At 43.7% G+C, this 19,899-nt stretch overlaps 1 protein-coding gene across 5 annotated transcripts in view; it reads right to left on the bottom strand.

Annotated features, from left to right (window-relative positions):
• The window catches only part of LOC138569187 (ankyrin repeat and fibronectin type-III domain-containing protein 1-like), a 2,784,778-nt gene that overhangs the window by 2,145,559 nt on the left and 619,320 nt on the right, over window positions 1-19,899 (bottom strand). For 3 of the 5 annotated variants that reach the window (XR_011303172.1, XM_069646929.1, XM_069646932.1), the window contains exons 1-2: window positions 5,120-5,844; window positions 2,167-2,548 (exon numbers count right to left, since the gene is read on the bottom strand). The exons of 1 other annotated variant lie outside the window; for it this stretch is intronic. Coding sequence is in view for 3 of the 4 variants with exons in the window: in XM_069646929.1 (XP_069503030.1) it covers window positions 2,167-2,288 (122 nt within the window). In the remaining variant the exon portion in view is untranslated. Of the gene's footprint in view, window positions 1-2,166; window positions 2,549-5,119; window positions 5,845-19,899 lie in introns of those variants that run through there. One more of the 5 variants, XM_069646930.1, reaches the window with a different exon arrangement.

The following is a 19,899-nucleotide window of genomic DNA, read 5'->3' as shown; positions in this document are numbered from 1 at the left end:
CACTAGAGAGATAACCCATTGACGTCATGGAGCCACTAGAACCATCGAAGAGTTGGCTTAAACAGATCCTAATTATATTACGCAACCAGATAAACAAAAGCCGTTAAGTACCAATACCATCTACAACATCGTGAAGATTAAAACATCCCTCTTTAGTCTGTTGGGTGCCCCTCAAAAAATGTTGATGGACTAAACCACACCCCACATGCACCAGCTCATGGGGCAAGGGAATGACCTGGTAACTGGTAAAAATGAAAGGCATGAGAACATCAATATTCTATCCTCAGAATGAAGGCATTTTCGAGAGCTTCAGCAAAACTCTAAAAGGTCTTGAAGGGAAGATTATGAATCAAGATGGATTGATTTGGGATGTCCTACCACCACAGGACATGTTTGTCATCAGAAAGACTCCTAAAGAATATTCAGTGTATTTCCTTTTTGAACTCATGTATTGAAGAAAGAAGGGGATGTGCCAGATATGATATGGGAATAGTAGGAAGGCCAGGAAAAATCTGCTAACAATTCAACAGAGTTTGTACACAACACTGACAAACAAATGGGGCCGATCAGAGATCTTGTGCGAGAGGCCTTAAAGAGGTCCCAGAGGAAAAAGCAAATGCAGTATGACCTAAACATGGTAGATGATGTCCAGTCACGAAATACTTGTCCAATGGGATGATCATGGGGGTTCGAAACATGTATGTGTGCACCACTGTTGATGGGTATATTTGCGTATGAGTTTAGCACAACTGTGAGCTCTTGGTTGTGCCCTACAAACCTACCAGACACTTATAACTATAATTGTTTTGTGATACAATGCACAATATTTCGAGCATTATGCTATTTAGCACAGGCAAACCAATGGCCCCTACAAGATTTCTTGTAAATTGTAGAAAAAGTCCATTCCTTTCAATAACAAATATAGGATTGTGCTGTTTTTTTATGCAGAAATACATGTTCAATCTGTTGGATACATTTTGAACTTATAAATTGGATGAAACATGTAGTGCTATATTTTCTATAAGGTGATATGACTCTTAATGACTATAGTCTTGAAAAAGCTGAGTCAGGCGAAACACTTATTGGCAATTACAGTGATTAATGGCAATAACTGTGATTGATTTGTACATGATTCAATGGTTGATGCAAACAGCAAAGGGTTCATGTAAAGGGTTTTAATATGATTAAAACCCCCATTGTTCAATCAGTTGGAAACTCATGACTAATTATTGCGATGGTACTCTGCTACCAATAGGTTCACATTGGTGGAAAGATCAATTTAAAAAATTGGATTTATGTTAACACATTTTCAGGATAATCTGATGTTATCAGTAGGAAATCTATATCCAATTATCTCAAAGGAATGTAATCTGTAGTGATAACTGATATCATTGCAAAACTCATTAATGCACTATAAAAATGGTTTGCTGTGAAATACTGATAAAGATTGTATCATCATTTAAAACAAGAGTTGGGCACATGATTCTTGGAACATATAACTACTATTAGAAATCTAAATTAAACTACACGATGGTTGAAGCAGACAGAACTCCATAAGCATATGAGAAAGAGACAATTAACTACTGTGTTGTCCTTGTTGCGGGTGTCAACCCCTTCCTGCATCCAAAAAAGAGAGCTTTAAGAACTTAGGTGCCATTTTGTAACATGAGTCCGAACTGCTTCAGCATGATGAAAGTGACGACTCGACCCGCAAATAAGAGCCCTCTCTGACATTGCTAACCAAACTTGAAAAAATAAAAATGTGTGATCTACTTTACATAACAGTCTCTGTGTTATTTGGTTGAGTCTATCAGTCCATCACAGCTAGAAGGACTTTAATCATTTCTACGCAAGTCGCTGCATTGATAGTTTAAAAAAACAACGTTATTTTTGAAGATTTTAATGAAAATTAATTTCCAAAATCCATTAATCTTCCTTTGCCTAGGGCAAATATGATAACTGGCTGTGGCTACAATCACATAAGTTCAAAATTGCTTGTACTCCAGGACTTGACCAAAAACGAAAATGTAATGCTTTCTGTCTCAGTGTCATGTAATATGTCAATACAAAACATGTCTGCCACTTCACAAGCTCTCTCAAAGCTATGTGTGCAAAGACACAGAAGATCATTAGCATACCCCAAGCCACTAAGAATGTACTGGTTACCTGGATTCTGTAATTGTGCAGCAGTAGCTGCCACTCCTCCTGCCGACACTCCGCCCAGATCGAATCTCCTCTCTTGACTTTCGGAGGCTGAAATACTCTGTGAGCTTGCCAAACGAGGACATACTGCTGCTTCTCCTGCACTTAAACAACGTATATCACGCTTACGTCTTCCCCGCCTCCTGCATCGGGCATGGAGCATCCAGGGATCCGGAAGAGACAGTTCTGCGCCTCATACCAGAGAAGGAGAGACAAGGTGTCACTCTAAGCTTCTTGATCTCTAAAGTTCTATGTTCTGCTCATTTCAGAAAAAAATATTCCAACACAGAAAAAAACATCAAGATGTAAAAGTGGTGCTCCTGAGGAGGAAGAAGGCCCTGCGAAGCTGCAGGAATACAAACAAGAAAAGAGCATTTACAATTAGGACTGGCTGGCCTAAAAATATGTGCACAAAATTCTATATAGCATTTGGGACGCAGAAAACTTGTGTGACCTCCGAAGGTAGGTGCACATCACTTACTAAAGAATTTTATAGTCTGCTCAGCACAACGATTAGCCTCCACCATTAGTAGTCCCCAATAGTCTGGTCTCCACCCTACCCAATCCCCTCCACCACTGCACCCGACCAGTGGTCGAAGTGTACGAAAAGAAGTAGTGGAACTATGTTTTCTGCTGGCCTGCACCCACTCCCCATAAGCCTCATCACCATGTCCCCTCCCGCACACAATACACACACCCAAACACTTGCACCTGCTGTTTGAGGGAACGTCCTGTGCAGTGCAGTGAAAGTGCAAGTTTCAACTTCTTCCTACACTTTTATTTTAAAATAAAAACATTCCGGAAGGGTTTCTTTTTAAAATAAAAGTTTAGGAGCTGTAATAGGTCATTTAAAAAAGTAGAGGAACACTTCTCCCAACCACTCCCGCTCACTTCAACCACTGCACCCGACCCACATTTAATTGTTTCAACACACAACTAACTCATGCCAACTCTCCTTATTTAAACTCTGGAACTTAAGAGAAAATTGTCATCCTCTTTCCCAAAAGTATGAAATCCTTTTACAAAAGCGGTCAGTCATTTCAAACAATAAATCATTGAAATCTTACTCAGAGAACCAGGGGAGTTGCTAGGTCTGTAAAAGACCCGGGGCTAAGATAATGTCGGAACTGTTGGGACTGGGGGCTAGCTAGTCTTTTGACTGTAGCTCCTGAGATTCTATCCGGGGCTATAACCAAAAGACCAGGGGCTATAGCCCCCTTAGCCCCCCCCTAGCAACGCCCCTGCAGAGAACTAGATTAAACTGTGAAGATGGCCAGGGAAAAGACAGTGAATGTGGGCCTACCTAATCACTGATAAGGAAGAAATCTTCAGTGTCTTTCATATATAAATAAGGTATCAGGGACTCACAAAAAATGCATTATTTGTCCAAAAAGATTGTGTGATCTTGGAAGGTTGCCCAGAGCAATGCCAGAGGTTAAGATTAATTCTAAACCTTCCAGCTATCACCTCTTTGTTTTTTCTTTGTCACCCCGAGTGAGACGGGTATTCCCAGACGTGGGTCCCATGCCTGCTGGGCGTAGAGACCCAAGCTACTCCTCACTGATGAGACCTAACAAGGCTGAAACATGTCTGGGGATGCTTGTGGTCTTGTGCAGAAGGTATGTGGCCTAGCAGTTTGGGCTGGACTGCCCCTTTTGGGGTGGGACCAAACCTGATTTGCATATGGTCTTTCCCTTCTGTAATGGCTTGGCAGGCGAAGATGGTCTGGAGCGTTGCTCAGAGCAATGCCAGAGGTTAAGATTAATTCTAAACCTTCCAGCCATCACCTCTTAGTTTTTGCGTGATCTTGGGGCAACCAGAAGTTTCACAAATGGGCATATTTAGGGGCCAGTCAGTATAAGGATGATCAATAGTGCTGTCATTGGAAGGCCACACAAATGTTAAACGTTCCTAAATCAAGCCGAGTGTGATGTGATGTCAACTTGTACCAAAAATCACACACATTGGAGGAGGTCTGTCCTTGCCAGAAGCCATTAAAAGCAAGTTGCACAAAAGAGCAATGTCATTGCTCGTCTAGCACGTGGCAGCCTTCGGATCATTGGCTAGATGCTAACGTGCTGTTAAAACAATGACTGAAAGTGATGCAGCAACTGGCATAGCTGTAAAAAAAAAAGTAAACTATGTCCACGTACAGAAACTGGAGTATGGAGGCAAGGATGCGGACACTCATGAAAAGGGGGGCGAGGACGAAGAGTGGTAGGGAAATGTGTGGGTGAAACTGAAAGGTGTGCCCCTATACCTAAAGTGGCATTATGGAAACAGAAGTAGGGCACTAAAAGCAGTGACACAATGAAGAAAGACCGAGTGTCATTGAAAAGGGGGACTCAATGGAGACTGGCGTAATAACGACGACAACAACAAAACAGACACGGCCGAAGTAACTCGTAGCTCAGCCAGGAGCGACACGCTGAGGAGTAAGTGGCATGGTCACGTTGAAAGGATCGTCAGGAAGAATTAGAGGGGAAACACGGCGAAAGGAGCGTGTGCTGTCAGTGGCAGCCATAAGAATAGCGCGGGTGAGTTTCAGTTTCCAGCAGTCACTTGGCTGGGCCGCAGCTATTATCCCTTAGACAGCCCAAGCGTTCGGTGCTTTCTACAAGTCCGCGAACCAAATCAAGTGGCAACCGATGATGCAATTCGATGAAAATAATGATGCCAGGTGCATTCATTCAGCCACCACTCAACAAGTAGTGATTGATTAGTGGCCCCACTGAGGTGAAACTTGCCACTGCGCCAACTAATTAAATGACTACAGGTACACCGTGTTCTTACTTTGTGTCCGGATGTGTGCATGTTCCCTGTGCAGTGGATGAGTGCAATACAGCCTCCCAGCTACATCTATTCGCTCCATTTTGCCCACATACTAAAAGGTAGGTAGCTCGGAAGACCGCTGTACCTTTTCTGGTGCAGATGCACATGGTGTACAGAATACCATATATTCTCTTCTTGTCGGTATGGACAATATCTTATTGCCCGTGTATCAGAATTCCGCGGATGTTTGCCCGCATCGCTCGTGCCCTATTCCAAAAATATACCCAGCCATGAAATCAGACGGAGGTGAGAGAGAGGGTGGATGGTGAACTCCGGCGACCCGCGAGGCAATGCCATCATCCCGCGAAGTGCAGCGGCATCCTCTCCGCGGGCGTCCCCCGGGCTCCTGGGCATCACAGTCACAGATCAATACACTCCTCGCGCAATAGTCAAGGAATCACAAAAAGCAGACGCGGCGTTGTCGGCTCCCGGGGAATCGGCGCGCTGCGGTCTCCAGTTGTGGCGGCGGTGACAGCCGGAGCGGCACCGCCTCACTCCGCCGCTGATCTAACATCGGCGGCGACACTACAGTCCGCAGCGAAGACGCCCTGCAAGTCCCCGCAGGCGTAAACAACGGCAGCATAAATTGGACCAAAGCGATGGGGGAAAAATCCAATTTGCAGGACGCAGTTGCTGATTTGTGTCAGCCTCTGGCTCTCCCTCTCCGGCGAGCGGCAGTTGCAGCAGAAGCTCTTCCCACAGTCAGACGGGCTTCCTCGCCTGCCAGCCTGGGGTAGTAAGTCTTCAGCTCCCCGTCCTTGCCCATTAATATTCCATCAGTGATGAGTGCAGACTGGGGACCTGCCTTCACCTCTCTGGAAGACATCTGGCAGCAGAACCCTCTCCCCGGCTCGCTCTCATCTCCCACCCCTCCCTCCAGGCCCCCCACCCCGCTACCTCTACGCACACACACCATTCTTGCCTGCATGCAGTACTCTTTTTTATCAATTGAGTCGACGAAAGCTGAAATGATGTGTCGTCCGTCTCCCTCCCTTCGGCTCCTGCTATATTTAAAAAGTCAAACACCCCAGAGCATGGAAATACTCGCAGGTAACACAAAGGGGCGCAGATTTGTAAACGCGGAAGCTGTGTGTAGGTGCATGTACGTGCCAGTGTATGCTGGTGTGCGTTGTAAGTGGTGTGCAGTGCGGGTCCGCCTCCCCAGTCCTTGTAAATCGCCCTTGCAGCCCCTTTCCCAGGGATCCGGCCTCCCTACACCGCCCCCCCTCTCCACGTGAGCTTGCACCAACAGTGACAGTACCGGTCGAGGGCAGGGATCTTAAGCTACCGAGACTTATGCAAATCCCGAAAAGCGAGAATTCGTTTGCAAAGTGGCGGCCCTCCAATTTGAGAAAGACAAACAGCAGAGACCCCAGTGGCACACTGAAGAGACATAGAGGGAACCTTCATTAACAGAGAGGTAGGGCAGACCATCGAGACATGAATGAGGGTCTAATAACAGCCACAAAAAAGACAGACACACACCAAGGGTTAAACAAACACACAGCAGTGACAGGCCAGGGTGCATTGAATCATTTATCAGCCGGCAGGCTGCCATTTCATTCCAGTCAAACATCAGCATGCCAGTGTGCACCCTGCAGCTGTGCACAGCGAGGCTTTCTTCCCACTACCTGTTGCAGTCCTTAAAGTATTTTAGTAATATTTTGAATATAATAGCGCTGTTTTGTATGTTATGCCAAAGCGATTACTATAGCACATCATTTTCAAATTCAAGACAGTGTAGCTCCATAGTCGAATACCTCACAAAGCTCCATTCTAGGACTAGTTGCGGAAAATACAGACACTAGCCTAACGTCCATCTCCGCATGACAAAGGAACCTGTTTTCTTGAGTGGTCTTCGCGTAAGTCGTGTTAACTTATGCAGCTTGATTATTATTATTTATTTACAAAATTGTTTGACGAAGCAACATGGATTTGTGTGGCTTTGCCACTAAAGTTCCATAGTCACGCGATGCAAGATTTCTGATGTAGTGTTTCTTTTTAAAAAGAAAAATGCTTGGTGGTAATGAAAGGACTAAGCCACTTTTAATTTATGTCAGTGTTTTATACCACACTACATTGCAAGGGAGCACGGGGGACGCAGCACCAAGAGGGGGAAAGGTCAGGGCATCACTCTAGTGATTATGGCCACTTCCAAACAGTCAGTAGACCGTCACAACAGCACCCTAGAACCCTGTGGCCACATTGAGCTCAGGGACGCCATTTCACCAAAATGCCATCAGCAATGGAGGTGACAACACGCGACCCTTCACCTCTGACGACATCACAGGAAGTGATGTCATTTGACCCCACCCTGAAGTGACACCTCGGGAAGCGATGGAACACGACCTTTGACCCCTTGACAAAACAGGAAGTGGCATCACATAGAATTGTTCCTAAGTACACTACAAAATATATGGTTACAATATCACTGTAAGGTGATATACATTTCATACAGGAATGGATCACCATACGTATCGTTAATATCAATGCGTATAGGCCCATATTACCAAATTACTGTGTATGCAATCAGACATCCAAGGCCACATGATAATGATGTTTTATTATATAGCACTTACGCTTAAGTGCTTCATAGAGAACAAATATACATACAATTTCCCCCAACCTGTGTTGGTGCTCATTTATCAACCTCAGCAGGATGAAAGGCTGAGTTGACCTTGCCGGGAGTGGAACCTGCAACCTGCAGATCATACACACATTGCAGTAGCCAGCGCTCAACACGGCGAGATATCTTACCGGCGATAGCTATCAGAAAACTAGCCACTGCAGAAACAAAGAGCCACATGCTGCTGGCGACAGCCCAAGAGCCTCAATTTAATTAAAAAAAACTTTTTTTGTTTTAATTAATTTTTTTAGGAGTAGCAAGAGAGACTTCAACGGTAGCAGGGAAACCTCAGATGTCGCAGGTGCAACCCCTAGCGGCCACTTAATGACGTCCCTCAATTACGTCCCTCATTGAGCCCCTGACTGTGAAAATCACAACAGTATAAATGAAAGATTGAATAGAATGGTGGGTAACATAAGGAAGGGTTAAACGTCAGGGAACAGATACTGACTGTGAAAATAAAAAAGGAAGAATAGAAAAGTGTGGAAAAGTGGGAAAGGGTAAAAGTCATAGGAGCACTCTGGAATGCTGGGGAAGTATTCAGAAGCTGACTAAAAAAGAGAGGCAGAAAAGAAAGGTGGTAGGTGGCAAAGGGGAGAAGGAAGAGCACTGGTAGATTAGAAGATCATAAGGGGCACAGTTGAGTGCATTTAAAGGAATCAACAAACAGGTGGCGCAGGATCAGGAAGAGGAGCCCTGAGTTCTTGGCAAGTAGTCCAGGTGGGGGAAAGGGTCCTGAATGATCGACAAATTCACCAAATAACAGCATAAAAATAAGCCAGACAGCTGTAAAAATGCTATCAAAAATTAAAGGTAGCGAGAAATTCCCATTGCCATTGCAAAGTGTATAAAGCCTTAGCGCACAGTCATTTATTTAGAATGATGATGATGATAATAACAGTAATAATAATAATAATAATAATAATAATAATAATAATAATAATAAAACAAAGCACCTTGAAGATGGGCTCAAATCATATAGCAAATGTACACTGTAATGAAACACAAGAGACAGCTCTGTTTCAACATGAAGTAGCTATGCATCTATTAATTGTGGTTTCACTCAAAATTTATACATTTTGAAAAGAAATTATGAAAGTCTGGTGCCATGTAAATCTGTAAATAAATGGCATATCTGGCATTTGGGATTTAACCCTGTTATTTTTAAACATTGCTGGGATCAAACCCTGTTATTACTAGTTTAAGGATTAAAAAGACTGGCAGTGCACGCCAGACCTTTTCTTTATTTACTAAACAGCATACCTGGTTTGGCATGGTGGTTGCTAGAATCCCACAAATATAAAGCCACAGCAATTTCATAACACACCATTGTCAGCTATGTGAGCTGGGCTTAACTATGACAGGGCTGATGCATATTAGTGTCTTGGCTGACAGTCTCCACAGCTGCCATGTGGAACAAATGCCGAGAAACTGCCCCTTTCATTCTCCAGCTGGAAGGGTAACACCTTCTCCTAGGTCACATAACCGCTCCTCAGGTGGTCTTCTTAAACAGTGCTTCAGAGCAGCACTGACACAACAAAGGCCACCCCAGACCAGGGTGCTGATCAGTGGAGTTCCTTTGAAGTCAGCAGGCATGGCAATAGGGCATGGTTAGAGAAGTCAAAGAGGAAAAATTGTCCTGGAAAAGGGTCCCTCCTTCTTGCATTCTGTTAGGGTTCTCTTCCCTTTCCTGTCCTCTACATTTCCTGTAAGCAACGCACTCTGGGTGTGAATTCAAAAGGCAAAGGGCGCTTGTTACAAGAAGAGGGACCGGACCAATTGCAGAAGGCATGCTTTGGAACAATACCATGTGGCATTTTGTTTTAAAAAGGGACAGATACCCCTCATTCTTTCATTCACCTTTCGACCATCAGGAGAAGAAGGAAGATATACTTTTGGACTGTTGTTGGGAGTGCAGTCCACTTCAAAGTCCTCTGCCGTAGAGGTGAAGACATTAGTCTTCCAAGGCAGAGAAAAGCTCCCCTCTCCCATAACTATCCCCATGGAATGGAGAGGTTGCCTTTTGCTGGATGAAGTCCTCGCTCTACGGGCTGCACTGGTACCAGATTCCTCATCAGTGGAGATGAAGGATCCCCTTCAGGTGCAAGCCAAGCTACCTGGAGTGGTAGTGCAGAACAGAAAGACTTACTTTGCCCTGTATCCCTGGATTCTAAATCCCTGCAACCACAGATACAAAGAGATGACCTCTGGCTGCCCCTGTATCTCCAAACCATCCCAACACTGGTTTGAAAACCTTTTTACCATCCAAGCTGCTGCATGGGAACTTTCAGAGTCCTCCTTGACCAAGACGTCTGACCACCTCCATGTCTCAGAGCTCGCTCGATGCCGAAGCGATATGCCGTTTTCATATCCGAGAGCTGTCAATTCTTCTAGAATTCCCAACTCGACACAGTCGCTTGGACATCAGCTTCTTCGAGATCCAAGCTCATTCAGCTGCAGGGCCCCAACACCATGTTGAACCAGTCGAGCCCACACACCACCAAAGGGTAGTTTCTACTTCCCCATCCCGAGGTCATTAAATATTCCAGCGCTGCCGACCCAACACCATCTGCCATTTGCAGTGTCTTCCAGCCAATGTGGCTGCTCAACAGTACCACATCATTGGGCTCTGTCACCGAAACTGCACTACTCAACATGTGGCCCAAGCTGACAGCGCAGAGACTCCACAATCAACACTAAAAACCTGTCTCAATTCTGTTGTGGCACCCAAGACTAAGAAATAAGGTGCATTGAAGAGGCTGTATTATCCATGGTCCACTTTTGGACTTTTAAGCACCCCTTTCTCTGCTTTTTTCATCCAAGATAGTCTTAATCAATAACATTGCACCATTTAATTGCCTGAACACTGTGCTCATCTACCTGGAGTACCATTTAACAACAGTCTGTATTTTCTGTGGTTTCTTAACACCAGTGGCTTAATGCTAGTGCTTTTAGTTAGATGATTGCCTTTTATTGTTTGATTACAGGTATATATTTTTATAGAACCTTGATTAGACTTTTGTTTATTTTGGAATCACTGTAATTAAGTTTTTCGGTTGCTACTGTTATCAGCTCACACCCCTCCTTAACATATAGCCTGCCCTCATCCTGTGCTGCCAAAGACGTAAAAGAGGTATACCTTTGGGACTGTGTCTGTTTCCCTTCTATGAGTGGGATTACTGTTGGTTTAGTAGTAGAGTGGGGCTGAGTAGGCAGTTCAGCCCCTAATCATCTCAGTACTGCTGCAGAACAGTGGGCATTTTGTTACAGAGGGCCTTGCAAGTAAGAAGGAGGACACGCAGACCACACATTTCCAGGGTCAGACTGTCCCCATGGGGCCTAACAGAGCTCCCAATACTGAGACTGTATTGGCTGGACCAGCATACCATCATCTATATACCTCCGCTCATTCAACAGGACCTTGAAAGTCAAATAACCGCATGTCTGTCATACCACTTCCATTTCATTTTGTTGGGAGGCAGATGGTTTCGTCATCCATAGCTACTGTCCCTCCATCTGCCCAATACTGTGTAGGTGAGAAACATTATTCACTAAGCCAAGAGTACCACCCATATCCCAGGCAGGCAAAAAAAGGAGATTGACATGATCTAAGTGAAAGATGGCAAGAATAAATGAACTGACAATGAAACAACACATGTGCATGTATTAGACATGAAGCAAATGTGCACTCAATATGAAGAACGCAAACACTAGGTAATACGTGCATTTATAATGGCATTCATAAGACATGATGAATACTAACATAAGCAATGTATAAGCTGAATGCAACATGAACAACATGAAAATAAAGCTCTCTAATATAGAAACGCGAAAGTAATGGGCAGCCATATTTTCCAAAATGGAAGCTGCAACAGGATTCTAAGTAAATGAAAGGCCTCAAGACTTCACAATAACTCAAAATGCTGAAATAACAAAATACAGATCTGTGCAGAGCTTAGACAGTAGCTGACAACCACAGCTAAGGTTATCGCAAATTAATAGAGGATCAGAACGTTGCAGTGAAAGCACGACATAGCAAATCCCGGGACAAAAGAAGGATACTACCCAGTTAATTAACTTTTTGCAAGAGAACAAACAGTCTTTGTAAGCCAGTTGAAGGATAACTATAAGCCCAAAGGTTCCACGGGGAACAGCTCAAGAGTGTCCCCAGTGGTAGAGGAAACCGTAACATTTGCACTAATGTTAACTAAAATCCCAATCAATGCAGAGTGAAATAAATAAAAAAACGCGGTCTCATCACATGTGACCCATAATTGAGAACATTGTCTATTCATAAGCAATAAACACAGATAGGACACCTGCCTCATTCCTCATGCATATTCCTAGACACAAGGTGCCACACGAGGTGGAATACAAAGAAATCACCCTGGGTCTTGGCCTAGGAACAAGGGATGGTATTTTCTTTAATTGAAGGGAAAGCACTGTGCCGACCTCTCTCCCCCTTCTCCTGTCTGGCTGATGTCTTTATGACCTGTCAGTTGTCCAGGATTGGGTAGTACAAAGCTAACCATGAAAACCCCTGATGCTAGGCCACCCAGTACACTCTTATGCCAACCAATAGTTTATTGTAGAGGTGATGTCTTTTTACTGTTATCAAAAAATGGTCTCAGGAGGAGCCATCAGACAAGTGTTACCCAATCGAAATGTTTACCCTTATAGAATGTATATGTAGTCACTACTATTAACAAATCCTCGTACCCTGTATGTTTTCTAAACTGATATTATGTTATGATGTCATTGAGGACACACTTGTAGTATTAAAGCAACTGTTCGTGATAAGCACGCTGAGAACAAGGACATTTTATGCTTGTATGCTGTTCCTGCTTTATTTGTATGTTTATAAAGCTGGGTTTTCCCTTGCACTTTGTCTCATTCCATCATTGAGTCTGGTTTGATCAGGCTGCAGAACCTCTGTGAAATTTTGGTATTTTCGAGGCTGTCTTAACAGATGGTGGCAGAAGTGATGGTTTGGCTAGAGTCCTCGCAGTGTCGAGGGTTGCCCAAACACTACAGAGGTGACCCTTTGAGAGTGGTATTACGTGTACAGAGAAAGGTTGACAGGGGCCCTTTTGGGGAAAAATACTGTCCTGTCCCAGCAGGATGCCCGATACTGCAGACGGTAGCTGGCAGTTAAGGAAGACTTTATAACAAAGGCCTTCAGTGGATCCACGGATGTAAGTATGACATGGTCCTGGCAAAATGGGGGAAGGGATTGTTTGTATATTGGAGGATTATGTTGAGATAAAGGGATAAGAGATAAAGAGATATCTTCTGACAAGAGTCGGGAAAGGTCACGTGGTACACCTCATTACGGTGTAATAATGAGATATGGAAAACCTCACCAGGAGTTGGGAAGACGGCATAGTGTATTTTCATGTGTAGTAGTTGCTGGCGATAGCCTCATGTAAGACAGCTTAGGCTTTGATAAAAGTGACATTTTTGTGCATATTACTTTATATTGTGGAGGATGTGAAGTTGACGGGTGTGGTGTCACTCAGAAGGTTTGGAAGGAACAGCGAGGTGTGGCTGTTCTGAGCGTGAGTGGTGTTTGTGTTGTTGCTCAGAAACATTGGGTTATACAGTAGGCTTGGTCTTGAAGAGAGACGCAGCAGTATTAGGTGCAAGAAAAGTATTGTTGAGGACATGTGTGAAAGGGAGGCAAATGAGGTTGATTGAGAATTGAGATAACATTTGGTAAGTATTGGTAAGTTAAACTGTGACGTGTTATCATGGGAGACGCTCCCGTCATTCACCTATGCAAAGTGTTACCCCGATACAAGGACAAAGTCCTTAAGTAACACACTCAGTGGGTGAAGGACACTGTGGGCAAAATGTTTATTACCTGACCACCGGCAGGCACTCATTCCAAGGCAGTACTGCAACACATTTGCACATATTAACATGCTGCGATAAAGAAAAACAGTTAGAGAATTGACTAGCCATTCTGGAACTGTGGAAAATTAATGGGGAAGAGATAGAGGAGCAATCAGCAAGACGAAGGGGGCATATCACCCAAGGCTCCTCTTCCGCAGAGCAGTGATCGTCTTCGGAAGCACAGGATTGTATCAATTACGAGCGTTAAAAGCAGCAGCAAGGTACAATAATCACACTACTGTTATTTAAGACGTTATAAGTGGTGAATAAATATGTAAACAAAGACCTGTGGACTATGACGAGCGCTGTGATTTACCAGCATAATGAGTAGAAGCTGAGGAGGAGCATCAGCGAGAGAGAAGGAGACAGGGCAACATGGATGAGATGGCAATCATACCAAATGAATGGATAGGAGCACAGATAATGCTTAAATTAGATGGAAAAGACAAGATGATTTTAAAGAAAGAGAAAGGGAAGTCTGAGAAAGGCAGGGGAAAGAAAAAGAGAAAAGGGGACATGAGGAGAGAGAAAGAGAGCAGAAAAGAAAGGAGAAAGAGAAAGAAAGAAGGAATGAAGAAGAATGAGAAGGAGAAAAGAAGCGAGAGGCAGATAGAGAAACAGAGAAGAGACGAGCAGAAGAAAGGGAAAGGGAAATACAGAGGGATGCAGAAATGGAAAAAGAAAAGCAAACGGACGAAGAGAGGGACAGAGAAAGACAATGAGATATAGAAAGAGACAGAGAAAGATGCCGAAAAGAAGTTGATGATAATATTAGGGCATGTACGCTCCCAGACAAAGATAGAGACCGGAGACAAGAACAGAGAGAAAGAGAGAGGAGCTTAGAAAGACGCTTCAAAGAAGTAGATGAGATTCTTAAAAAAACATACTCTACCAGATGAAGGAGAGGAAGAGGCCATACGAAGGAGGGTTGGTAACCTGTATAGAAGCAAGAGGGATGGCACTATCAGTATGATGCAGGAGTAGAAGAGGGTCTCTGCAAGATGGAGACAGGAACATATTGGAGGAAGTGATGAGTGGAACGTATAGGACAAGTCCCCTTGGTGATGATAGTGATTATATTATATTTGAAGATGACGAGAGAGAGAAAATCAGAGAGAAGTAGACCGCATGAGCCCCTACTTTAGGCATGGGGCTAAGGAAGAAGATAACATGGTTGGCTCTGGAAGAACCAGTGAGGAGACCAGAGCCCATTGAATATCCTAAACACCCTAAGATGCGATCAAATAATTTAGAAGAGAGAATGTTGTATGTGAACAGGCTGAGAAATTTACCAGGATTAACAATAATTAGTATGACAAACATGGTGTCCAAGACACAGGGTGCGGTTATGAGCCATCTCATGACCATGATGATGTTTTAATCAGAAATTGAACACGCTAGCACAATCACTTTTCCTTAGTAGAGCTCAGTGCTAATAGGGGTCCCGCACTCTCTGGGCATTTAAGTAGGTTTTTATCTGATCCAGTACAAGATAAATTATGAGGGAGGCTTCTTTTACATTGGTGAATAAATATCAGAGTGAAATTCCTTTAAGAAGCAACCTCCCACACAACTTCTGGGAAACAAAAAAAGAGATACTAGCTAATGCTAATAACCTCTACTGATACTTCCACTGGAGTTTTAATTGTTTGATGTTCAATGGTAGTACAGTCTCGAGACGAGGGAAAGATCTCTTGCTATCCCTATTAGATAGGCGGTACACCACCGGATTCCTAGGGAAAGCTTACCCACAAAGGGTCAGGGTTTCCGTTTGACTAGGGACAGTCTATGTGTGTTGTTGATAATAACCTTTGAGTTAGTCATAGTACAGATTTGGGGGCTCAATGGGAATGGGGACATACCGGGTCCGGGTCCCACAAAAGGGATTTACTGGGCCCTCCAAGGTCGGAATGGCCCAGTAAGTCCCCTTTTGCAGCACCCGGACCTGGGTTTGGGGGTAGCCATGCCCTTATTTAGGGCATGGCTACCTCCAAACTCGTAATGAGGCCCTGTGTCACTAATAATGTGTGGTACCAGTACATGAGCCCAGTGGGAAGAGAGACCTCTGATGAGAGCTGTTTTTTGTGCTCACTTATCCCACATGCCATGACTGCCTCTAGAGTATTCATACCTCAATAAGTACTTTAATACAGAGCACATAGCTTGTTACATCTTGCACTGTGCCTGCCAAGAGGACAATTTGAAGGATAAGCAGACATTATAAATATGTGACATCAGCCGACCTCTCATATGTTGATAAATATATAAAGGAGAAACACATGATGGCTAATGTTGAAGCACGTCTGATAGATAAAGCAGCTCCCAGAAAGGTGCTAAAATATATCTGTACAGGTCCAAATCCAGGGGAGGGTCAGATAGTGGCACATGAAATGATAAAATGCAGGGATACCCAGGGAAGGCTGATATATTATTGTTTTAACAGGCCACAATGGCAGATAACTGGAAAAGTATTTTCCTCAGGGAATGGGTGGATGGAGTACTGTGATGCAAAGCAGAGGCAGTGGTGCTTCCATCCGTTGAAGCGATGCAAAATGCAGATAAAGTCTAACATGAAGATCGGAAACACATTGCCAAACTTTTAACATGGGTGAAAGATGAATCAGTGCCGCTACCCATAACTAAAATACAAGCACCAAAGTTATATTTTGGAAATAATGGGCCAGTGAAAGTTGGCGAAAACAGAGAATGCAAACGCATAATGGATATCTCAGCTATGAAATTTGGCACCGCCATACTCATGGACCACTATTGGGCCTGTGGTTCAAAAGCCAATATGCAACACCTGCCGAACTGTGGCGGGTTGTGTTCTCTGGTGATGATAAATATAACAGCTCTATGTACCTCAGAGTGAAGTTCAGATTGGTCATTTCTCCTGAATGGATGCACACGTAAGAAACAAATGGTCCCTTATCCTTAAATGCGCTAAAAGGGAAATCAATAAAGGCCTATGATGACATACCAGATGAGCATAATTGTTTGGTTCTGTAAATCCTTATCTACTCCCAGTTTGCAGGCATCCTTGGATGGAAAATGGTTATAAATAACCAGATGGGAGTTGTTGCAAACAATCAATGCAACCATGAAAGGCTGCAATGCCATGAGAGGAGTTGAGGGCAGTAAGACTCATGACCCTCCAGAATAGGTATGTCCTCAAACTGATAACGGCTATGGAGGGCTTGCTGACTGCAGGTACTTTGTCATGGACGGCTTTCTATGGCTGTGATATCTGATGGATTCAACTGCTGTGCTCGATGCTCTGTGCGATGTTTACCTTTGCATATACAGTGCTTCCGCTCCCAGTATTAATAATACTAGATGCAGTACCATGTTTCACATTTTTCCGGATGCAATTTAATTGTTTTTTCACATGTGATGAATGCTTTTACCACGTGCATGCCGGTACAGACCTAATATCCTGGTGTGACTCTCTTTACCCGATGTGGTATTGGTATTTACCAGACTGACTTTTTCTGGATGTTTTACCGCCAAACTCTTAAACAAGCCCAGGATCACACTTTGAGATCAAGTGGGAAAGCCAGAACTATAATCTTATGACATATGTCACATGTCTTATATGATGCCAGCATATAGAACTAGGATGATCACATTTTAATGCAACATACAGGACAAAAGCTATAATCCTAAATCTATACTACACCACAAGTGAACACATGAAACTGCACTAGTTCCAACATAAAGTTATTTACTCAACAAACCTACACCATTGTATTCTTGACATATGTGGCTAAAGGTAATCAGGTCAAGGGCAGATATATCAATCCATCCATTTCCTCATCTAACCTGGATTGATCAATCAAAAAAGAACTATAATCTAATATCAAAAGCTACTCACTGTACTGGATTGATCTAACTTGGTTTGATCAATCAAAAAAGTATTATAATCTAATAGCAAATGCTAATCACTGTACTGACTGCCGTACTCCTATTCCATAGCCCCATTTTCTCCCCACTTCTCCGAGGCTGCAAACCTACCTGATCCCTCTCTCTGGTTTGGAGCCAAATGGAGTCTTCCACTTTGCTCAATGCCATCTACAAACATTATGATGTTAGTAGGACTAGGTCTTCCAGGGATCCAGGACCATCTTAAGCACGTGTGGGGCCCTGGGCACAGAAATCTAAGCACGTTTGGGGCCCTGGGCACATACATCTTTGGGGCCCCATACACCAAACCAAAGGAATCAAGTGATCAAGAATATCTGCCCTGCCCCCTCAGCCCCCCCACCCGCCGCAATCACACCCCATAGGTTGATATGCTGCCTCACAGCATTAAAAACAAGCATGTTTACTCCCTTTAATTCCCCTTACCCTTTTCATTCTTGCTCTAATCAGAATGATAAACAAGTACCATTTGATGGCCAACATTATCAGTCTACGAAGAGGTTACTACTGTTCTAGCATTGATACAGGGGACTTTTTTTTATCGATAGCATCCAAGAAGGTATGCATCCTGTAGTATTAATGCAGCACTGTATGTAAAAGGTACATGTAACCCAGAATAGACAGCAAACTCACATTTGCTGCCTCACATAATGCAAATGTGCTCAAACATGGTTAGAGGAGACCAATTATTTTTATTTTTTTTATTTGATTTAATTGTAATACAATTTTACAATTTTTACAAAACAGACAAGCAGATGAAGGTTCATCCCTCCAAATTAGATTAGATTGAGTTCCATCCAAGTTAAATTCAGGAGTTCCTGGCTTAAGAGAGCAAGAGTTTAGGCTTCAGGTTACGCCTGTCTCCATTACTGCGTTACTGTCCTTTTCGCGCCTGACCAGTTTTTTTGTACTCCTGTACTAGTCCAATTTTTTTAAAGAACAGGGTCACTGCCACTGACCATTCGGTTTCCCCCCCCCCAGTAAGCCGTTCCACCAGTCCTCTTCGTCAGCTGTAGTTACACTGCTCAGGTGTTTCATTAAATAGATTTCTCTTGCCTCGTGGGTACCCTTGCACTTTAACAGAAGGTGTCTGATGGATTCCACCTGCTGGGTATTACAATACCGGCACTTATCCGTGGTTACCTCTCCTCTTCTGGCCAAGATCTCATTTGTTTTCAAGAGGTTCAATCTGATTCTGAGGAAGGTGTTACGCAGCTTTTTGTCCGGGAATTTTTTCAAGTACCCTCTCACTTCGTTGACTCTCTTTTGGCTTTTCGGAAGGGTTGTACTTGATTTATACGAGGCAACGTTATCCTGCGTTCTGATCCAGTCCAATTCGGTCAGCTTTTTCACCACCTTCGTTGGATTTTGTATTAGGATTGCTCTAGTGAGGGCCACCTCTTGTAACAGGTTTTCACAGTGTTCTTCCCATGATGCTAGTATTTTGTTTTTCCCGCTGGCCAGTTCGTTCTTCAGAATCTCAAATACAGGCACTGACGAGTCCATGATCACTTTCCTGAAGAGCATCAGGGTGTTCCTCGCCACCGTCCCCTTCACAGATGGTAGGCAGAGTTCTTGTCTTATGTGACATATGGGAACAGACATTGGCAGTCCCAGCTTCTTCTTCCAAAATTGGCCCTCCAACCTGTCCCAAAACTGCCTCGGGATTTGTGGCATTGCTTCCGCTCCATACGTTATACTCGGGATGACCTTGGTTTTAAAGAAAGACAGTACTGGAATCAATGAGAACTTTCCGTATTTCATGTCGATTGTCCATGCCTGGTATGACAAGGTCTTTGTTTTGGCTATTAGCATCTCCTGCATTGGAATTTCCGTGGGGCTGTTACTTAGCGTCACTCCCAAGTATTTAAAGCTCTTTACGATTTCAACTTTTTCGTTTTCTAGGCTCCATTTTTCTTTGCCTGCTGTTTGAGTTGTAGTTTCGAAGGCCATGATCTTGGTTTTGCTTTTATTTAGTTCTAAATGGTTGTTTCCCAGATATACAAGAAGACTGTTCAACTGCCTTTGGAGCCCCACCGCTGTCTGATCTAATATGATGATATCATCCGCATAGAGGAGTCTCTGTATTTTCTCTCCTCCTAATGATGGGGGAAAGCACCTAGTTTTGGCAAAGTCGTCTTCTAGGTCTGCTATATAGGCATTTTACAGAGCTGGAGCTAAGGGACAGCCCTGCTTTACTCCTCGGGCGGTATGGATAACCTTTGACAGTGCCCCTGCCCCATTCAGCCGGACTCTCATGGTGGTATCTTCATAGAGAGCTCTTATTGGGGATAAGATTTTCCCTGGACAGTTCTTGCCAATTAGTTTGTCCCACAGGCGCTCACGGCTCACACGATCAAATGCCTGCACTAGGTCGACGAAGGCCATGAATATTCTCGGCGCTCCTTGTTGGACTCTTGCTT

Source organism: Ambystoma mexicanum, chromosome 2q (genome assembly GCF_040938575.1).
Source record: "Ambystoma mexicanum isolate Mex_15411 chromosome 2q, UKY_AmexF1_1, whole genome shotgun sequence".
NCBI classification, from domain to species: Eukaryota; Metazoa; Chordata; class Amphibia; order Caudata; family Ambystomatidae; genus Ambystoma; species Ambystoma mexicanum.
This window is presented reverse-complemented; position numbering and strand designations above follow the sequence as displayed.